Source organism: Solenopsis invicta, chromosome 14, assembly GCF_016802725.1.
Source record: "Solenopsis invicta isolate M01_SB chromosome 14, UNIL_Sinv_3.0, whole genome shotgun sequence".
Classification (NCBI taxonomy): Eukaryota; Metazoa; Arthropoda; class Insecta; order Hymenoptera; family Formicidae; genus Solenopsis; species Solenopsis invicta.
Window position 1 is genome coordinate 18,053,061 of NC_052677.1, and position 8,143 is coordinate 18,061,203.

General features: G+C 33.7%; 1 protein-coding gene across 1 annotated transcript; it reads right to left on the reverse strand.

Moving 5' to 3' along the window:
* Positions 1-500: 500 nt before the first annotated feature.
* On the reverse strand, positions 501-7,090 carry LOC105207735 (Hermansky-Pudlak syndrome 5 protein homolog). The gene is made up of 6 exons (XM_011177358.3): positions 6,937-7,090; positions 5,549-5,659; positions 5,165-5,398; positions 2,372-4,347; positions 1,588-1,705; positions 501-1,255 (listed from the first exon to the last, which is right to left on the reverse strand). The coding sequence occupies exons 1-6, from the start codon at positions 7,033-7,035 to the stop codon at positions 1,001-1,003; spliced, it is 2,793 nt and encodes a 930-aa protein (XP_011175660.1). The 5' UTR covers positions 7,036-7,090; the 3' UTR covers positions 501-1,000.
* Positions 7,091-8,143: the final 1,053 nt, after the last annotated feature.

Below are 8,143 nucleotides of genomic sequence, written 5' to 3' on the forward strand. Positions count from 1 at the left end.
CATTATATTTTGCTAAAAAGATTGCTGCGTTTAATGAAAAAAAGACAATATTTTAATGGGAATTTGATAAGAATGTAATAAAATTTCAAAGAAAAATTTATTAATACTATTTAATGAAAACGTAAAGAAAATTTTATTGACTTCTTTTGCTGAAATTGCAAAAATACTTTGCATTTCGCAACGATAAATTAATGACGTATTGAAATTTATGAAATTTTGACGAAATTATTGGTCAAAATGTTGCAAAAACAAAGTATCATTGAAATTTCATCAAAATTTAATTTAAATTTTTTCGCCAGAGGTTAAAGCTCAGTTTAATGTATCTTGGATTAATCTAGATTCTGAATTTTTTCTTGCTAAAGAATAATTTTACAAAAAAACCTTAACAACAAAAATTAAGAATGCCAAATGTACGTAATAGGTCAACGTGTACAAAGTTATATTTACACGTTGTACGCGTGTAATTGTAATATGTATTTCGATTACGTCAAATAAGGTAAGTGATAAGACAAATAATGTAATATGTAAATCTAGATGTATATTTCCTCTCCTCAATTTCTCGCAGAAGACTCAACAAGCGGCGTCAGAAATTGCACGCGTGCAAGCAGATATTTTATTTACTGTACACACGCATGTTTAATAACTCTGTACACAAATTATAATCAATTAATGATTATTTTACAACGATCTTATAAAAATGATACATTTTGATAACGAACAAAAAAAGCAGTAAATTTGAAAAATGTATCGAGATGATAATGTTTGTATTATACATCGATTTCGCTCCGTCTTACAATTTACGATGCTCTTCTGTACTGTCCAACTTGCAACTGTGATAACGAATGTACCGAGATAATAAATCCAAGTATTTGTGACGAAAGAAAAAAGATCTTTACTGAACAGGTGATAAATAATAGATTCAAGTACATCTGAAGAGAGCTTTATTTAAAAAAAGTGTATACGGTACGTAACTTTTTTATTCGACTCTTATTTACAATATTTATTGATGAAGATTGCATCTAGTGAGCTTTCTCTCTATCATACAATTCATATGGTACGCGTGGCCGCAACGGAAGATCGCAACTCCATTGTCACCCAATAGAATTGGCGTTTGTAAAGACAATGTGCAACCTGGGCATGTCAATGATTTAATCTGATGACGCTTGCCCCAATGATGAGCACCTGTCCCGAACACAGATTTATCTATCGATCGTCTTAAATCTTTCTCAAGGGCTTTCGTGAGTTGATCACGTATCTGTAATAATGAAAATAATATTTAATATATTGTTTTAAACTATTCTATTGTCACTAAGTTTTCCATTATTACTACTAATATCACTATCTCTTTATATTCACACTCTGAGAAAGAAGGTCCGAAGTTGCTCAAGTATCGCATAATTTGATTGTTTTAATTGTTGCTTACAAAGTGGTTTTAAAGAAATTCTTCAGTCTTCATATTAAGAATTTGATCAAGTTTTGAGAATATTGAAGCTTATGATTTTTATATGTATGATAAGATAATCTTCAGATTGATATTATTTGGATATTTGTTATTTTTACGATAGAGAGAATTAGTAATGGGATTACCTGTGGAGAACAAATTGTACCAAATTCAGATGTTACTTTATTAGTTTTACTAAAATCAATCGACTTCTTCAGACCTCGGTGATGCAGCATTTTTGTAAACACGATGGACTGGAATATACTGTAATAAAAATAATGTATTAATATTGATAGTTAGCCAATTCTTAGTAAAAATTACATTAATTTTTTTTATATATGTATACAAAGCTTCTTTGATGATAACCATGTGTATATTATTGAAAAAGAAACAGATTTCTTTTTCTCTCCCTGTCTGGGACATTCTACATTTTACATATATTTCTTTGGTGTTGTATTCTCTTGTATATTCTTTTACAGTTCATAAAATAATGAATAAAAAATTAAGTCTTATTATATTAATATAAATTATCTCATAATATTAGTATAACAATATATTACATTAATACTAACACAAGTTCTTTTAATAATAAAAAAACAATTAAAATGTTATATTTGCCACTCATGGAAACTTTTCTCTTTAATCTTTAAAAATTGTTGAATGAATGACAACATAATGAACAAATGCCTTTATAATACTAACAAAAGAATTTTTCAGCTAACACTTCCGCAAATAAAGTGACATTAAAAATTTTCGAATTATTGTGCAGATTATGTTCTAAATATATTGGCCTTTAATCAGGAAAAGTGAGATACAAGTTAAACTTAAAAAAAAAAAAAAAAAAAAAAATGCAATGGGAAAAATCCAGAAGTATGGAAGTCGGTGCCATATAAATTCTTTCTCTCTCAATACTTGAAAATATTTCAATACCTTCTGTCTAAATCAATGTCCGGCATCATGCTCTCCAGCTTAATCAGAAATGCCATGGCCTCGTCTGGTCCCTCCTTTCTCATGATCTCTCTGGCAATTCCGCTCCAATCTATCAATACGTCGTAATCAGGCTTTTTCGCCAAAGGCGTCGCGCAAAACAAGCAAGTACCATCTTTGATCTCACTCAGACATGCGTTCACGCAACTCCATTGTTGCTCGTTTAGCGCCGGTAACAGGAACGACAATACGATATTGTCTCTGGTCTGAAGGCACTGTCTCAACAAGTCGTCCAGCGCGTTACGTTGTTCAATGCGGATGGACAAATACACACGCCACATGTAAGGTACCTTGTCACAAATATTGCTACATTCGGTTGGCAGGTTGTCCGCGTATCTCCTAATCAGAGACTCACCGATCCCCAAGAATTTCGGCTCTATAGTCTTGTCCATTGGGTAGGGATAACCGCAGCTGCATCTGGCGTAAATCGGCGCATTGATCTCGACGAAGGCTCTCGCGAAATGCCGCATGACGTAATCATTGTTGATGGAGTCGATCAACTGCACGGAGGTGTTTTCCAGAAACACGTTGTAATAATGCAATTCCGCGGCGCGAGTGATCTCGTAGATGAAACTTTGGAGCCTGGATGAATCTCGATATGAATCCTTGATCGTTCTCATCCTTTTATCCGTTTCCAAAATAATTTCTTCGATCTCTTTCTCCGATATATTAGGTCTGACGCTGTTCGTCAGATCATAAATCGAACGCAAATCTGACTGTACTTTATGCGTAATGTCGTCCTGAAAATCCGGCTTCTGACGATCGTCATCCTTGATATCTGACATTTCTCTATCGTAACCCGAATTGAGCGTGACCTCCGAAACCGTTCCGAGAGTATTTCTTCGCGCGAAATTCTCTTCTCGGTCTTTCCTAGATTCTATTTGCATCTCGGACGAATCGTCGCTAGAAATTTCGGGAGACTGCGACGAAGACGTCATTTCACAGCCATAAGTTTTCTTATCCGTGAATTTATCTTTTTTGGAGTGCACGACTACGATTCCGGAGTCCAGTTTGGTCGGTCTACTATTACCGCTAGCCTGCAGAAGTGTAATCAATGGTCGCAGTAGTGCTTTCTCATCTCGTAACGGTGGATCTTCCATCTCGAGCAGCTCGACTATCTCCTTAGTGCCAATGGCTTTTAGTAATTGAGACTTATAAACAAGACACGCGTTCAGACACTTATTATATTGCTCGCGACAATATAGTCGCAATATCAGGTTGTCAAGTGACGATAACGCTACGCAATGAAATTCGCTACCACAGGTCATCAAATAGATTTGATCGTCCACAATCGACGTCGTGCCGATGTTCGTGTACTCGTTGCTCCATAGCAGTATGCTCGCGTTCGCAGGATCGATGACATACAGGCCACTGGCCGTATAGGAAAATAAATACTTGCGCGCGAGTACGAACAGATGCGAGAAGTTGACGGATTGCGGTGGCCACTCGTGCCTCGTCTCCTCCTTCTGACTAGATTCTAAAGTACTAGATTCTGAACGAAATATTATTGTCGGAGGAATCGCCAGAGCCTCCTTGAACTGATGCGTCTTTGTGACAATTCCATCGGCCGACACCTCCCATAGTCTCGAACCAGGGCGGGCGCAAAATATCCTCGAGTGATTTTCGCCTAAGATATTACTGTCATTGTCGGAGATCAAGTTGAACGCGCCTCGTGCGTCGTTAATATTCCTTTCTTCTTTCTGTGAATTCGAAATGATGTTCTCGTGCGTATAAAAGCAGGCGCCGAACTCTCCGTTTCGCGGTTTATTGCCTATCTGTTTGTACTGCTCCCGTATCGTATCACAAATGTAGCAACGCGCTAGCGTGGAGACCAATAGCAGGGGCGAGAAAAAGTTCAATTGCACGACACCGGAATCCAGATTCAGTATGCACGCTGGAGTTTGAAACATTCCGTTGACCTAACCGTAAAAAAAAAATAAGAATATATGCAAGTTTATCAATATAAAAAACAAATAACAATTTAAAAACGGCCACAACAGGCAATAGAGCAAGGATGGCAGTGCTTAATTCCATATTAATTTAAACAACAATTATATTTTAAATACAAAAATTCATTTTAATCATGATACATATTTCACCTCACTTAGTTTCCTTCAGTCATAGAAAAATTAGAAAATGTAAAATTTCAATTAGTATAGTACTAATTAACAGTTAATATTCAATTATAAAAAGTCAATTATAAGTATGTTCTTATAATTGAAATGTTATATCTTTTAATTTTTATATCTATGACTGAATAAAATCAAGTGAAGTTAAAACGTAAAGTAAAAGTATATTATAATTTAAATGTATTTTTATTTCAGTTGAAAATATAATTACTGTTTAAATTAATGTGGAATTAAACGCTGCTATCCTTGTTCTATTGTTCATTGAGACCGTTTTCCCATTATTATTTAAAATCACTTCTTATTTACAAAATTTTATAAATTGTTCTTAACAAAAACTTTTATATTTCTCTTTGTATAAATGCGATAATTTTTCTTCCGATAATAAGTACAAAAATAAAGTTTCAAATTCTGATTAATATTTTTTAAGAACCTATTTAAAAAACAAAATAAATTTTTGAACTTGTTTGGTTTTTATAGGAAATATTCCAATTATGTTATATATTACGATTATTTATATTAATACATATTATTTGATTATGTTGAATTGTTCATTAAAACATTAAATCTTGTTAATCTTGTTCACAATTTATGGTATTACAAAACTTACCGTAAATATGGACAGTACTATGACAAAAACCCTGCCAATTGCATCTCCTATATATAATTCGGTACTACTATTATTCCAACAGATACAAGTGATTTGTTTATACATGTGATCCGTTAAAACTGATATCAACTGCGGAGTGGATTTTAAAGAGACTAGACAGATGGTACCGCGAGTTGTTGCTAAGGCTACAGTCTTCTCATCAGGTGATATCGCCACTCGTGAGACCACACCCTCCTGATAGAAAACAAAAATAATATTAAACAACATAATCGTATGTCAATAATCATCATAAAAGAAAGTCGCCAATACATAGCAACTCCTAAAGCAACATCAATAAGAGAAATAAAAATATTTTAATATAGTTAGAATTGAAACGTCATTTACCGATAGAGGTATTATTTGAAGAAACGAACATGGCTCTCTGGAGAACAAGTAAACGCTGCCACTGGTAGAGCCTAGTACAATATAACTTGATGAAGCGTTGAAACATGTGTACTGTGAACAATGTTGTCAAGTATAAATATTTGTGATAAATATTGTATAATAATAAATTAATGTATTATAAATCAAGACAATTTGTGAAAAATGCTACAAATCTTTATATTTGCCTTCCTAAAAAATTACCCTAAATTTTCCCCCAAAAATGACCATGATGATAGCAAACTCAAATTTAAAATCTTTGTAATTATACATTGTATAATTTATTGTAGCACATATAAGAAAAACCTTATTTTCTCTGCAACTTGTGTAGCATGCATATGCAAGTGCTATACATCATTACATTATAATGTTACATTTCAATAACGTTTACTCTAGTGATTTAATAAGAAAAACTGAACATTGATGCGCACAAAGTATTCAAGTTTGAATAAGGTCTTGCACACAATGGAAGAATATTAAATATTAGGAATAAGAAGTGTAATTTTAGAATCAGTTTCTTCAGCTTCTAAAATGTTAATTCTTATTCCTTATAGCTAATATCTTTCTATTGTATGCAGAGCCTGACACACAGTAATATATTTAAACTACATTCAACAGAAAAAGCAACTTTGCAACAGGAGTGTCCCATTTGACAGTTGACCGTGTTGCAATTAGCTACAATCACAATATAACTTCTTTTGGAACAGTCAATCACAATATTTTGTATTAAATTAATCAATTATCGATGTGAGCAATTGATTATAACCATTGAACTCAAATAATACTTGAGCTCAGTGTCACCTTTTGCAATTGTTGCATGAATCATATGATTGATTTATTCAGATCCGGCAAGAACTAAGAACAAAAACCAATTGTATTAAAAAATCTTACAAAGCTGCTTTTTCTATTGAATGCAACCAATGTTATGATTAATTGAGAAGAAACCTTGAAAGAAGAAAATAGATTTTGGAAATTGCATTTTATCTATGCAACTAATAGAGCATTTGACAGCAACAACAGTTATGCAACAGTGCTATGAATAATAATTTATATGTATAGATACACAATGATGTATCTTATAAAGCTAAAAATGTTTTATTATATTTATTTCTATTCCATCTAAAGATAAAAATCTTGTTCGACACTATGAAATTGCAAACACGTTACCAAAGTTATTTATATTGTTCTTTAAAAGTTGGCCAAAACCATGGAGGAAAACCGTGTGACATTTTTTGACAGGTGCATTGTGTACGCCCATTGTATTGTACTACGTTCGAGTTAACCTCTTCGTTCTGGCGCACTGATGTGCAAAGAAACGCTGGTATCTTGCCACACAATTCGCTATACCGTACCTTTATCCGCTGCGTTGAATTGATTGGTTTGTACAGGATCGAATTGATTTCCTCACGTTCTGACAGGACGTAAGGAAAATCCGGTGCAGCGGGATACATCGTCCATCATCTTCCAACCCAATACTCCAATGCTCCAAACCACAGAACAACCATATAACCAGAGAGGAACCTGAGAGTGCCTATGCCGGCCTTCTAACTTTGGTACTTACTCTGTTTTATTCATTTCCTACTTTATCGACTCTTGATGACGGCGCCTTAGATAATCGAGTGTCGGTAAAGTAGGAAGTGAATAAAACAGAGTAAGTACCAGTTTACTTCTTCATACCTCTTTGTTCTGCATGATCCCATCGTAATAGAAGCGATTTCTTGAAATCCCGAAATCCCGGATTTCTTCTCGAAACAAATGCAAACTAAATTCCTAATCTATTTTATGGTACAGAATTAAAATCACTTGGCTATTTTTATGATGTTTCCAGCACCTCAACAAGTGCAGAATATTTCTCGCTATTATTTAATAATAATTTAATATTAAATAATATACATCCTTATTACAAATATACATGTTAAACGCAAAATAAATGACGTAAAAAGAATGAAGAAACTCCTTAATCAAAGCTTTTCCAGGAAGGAATCGTCAAACTTTACCTCATTAATAATTCGATGCTGTTTCATGGTATTCAGTCCCTATAGAGCTATTGTCTTTTGGGTTTGCTATTGTCTATGTTATGCCAGAGAGGAATCTAAGAGGCGCCCCATGGCTCTCATTTAAATTGCAGAAAAGAAACGCAATAATAACACAAAATATTTTATGACACAAATAACCGTATAACTCATATTTTAATAAATAAATACTGTAAATTTTTAAATGTAACAAAAATAACAAAAATAAATAAGAAACATTTAAGTAGCAATATTAAATACGTTATTATATTTATGGTTGTTCACGCGCGGATCGTTTTCTCGTTGCAGTGTCAAGAGCGCACTCGGTGTCGAAAAAAAAGGAGTTTGAAAAGTAGAAATAAAGAAGTGATAAACGATTCACAATGCCTTCATTTAAATCGCAAGTACACGCGACGAAGAAAAAAAGGTACGAAAAGTGGACAATAGAAAATTGTTCTCTGTGAAATCGAATTGGCAAAAGACGCGCATTTGGTCTGGCCATCCCTTTTTATACGGAAACTTGTCTCCCAGAAGGTTCCCGCTCAGA

Excerpts from the sequence above, each read along its gene's own strand:
- LOC105207735 (XM_011177358.3), bottom strand. The coding sequence starts at position 7,035 with ATGTATCCCGCTGCACCGGATTTTCCTTACGTCCTGTCAGAACGTGAG. Across the intron at positions 4,348-5,164 it reads TAGTACTGTCCATATTTACG|GTCAACGGAATGTTTCAAAC; the intron begins GTAAGTTTTGTA and ends TTTTACGGTTAG. Across the intron at positions 1,256-1,587 it reads GTACAATTTGTTCTCCACAG|ATACGTGATCAACTCACGAA; the intron begins GTAATCCCATTA and ends TCATTATTACAG.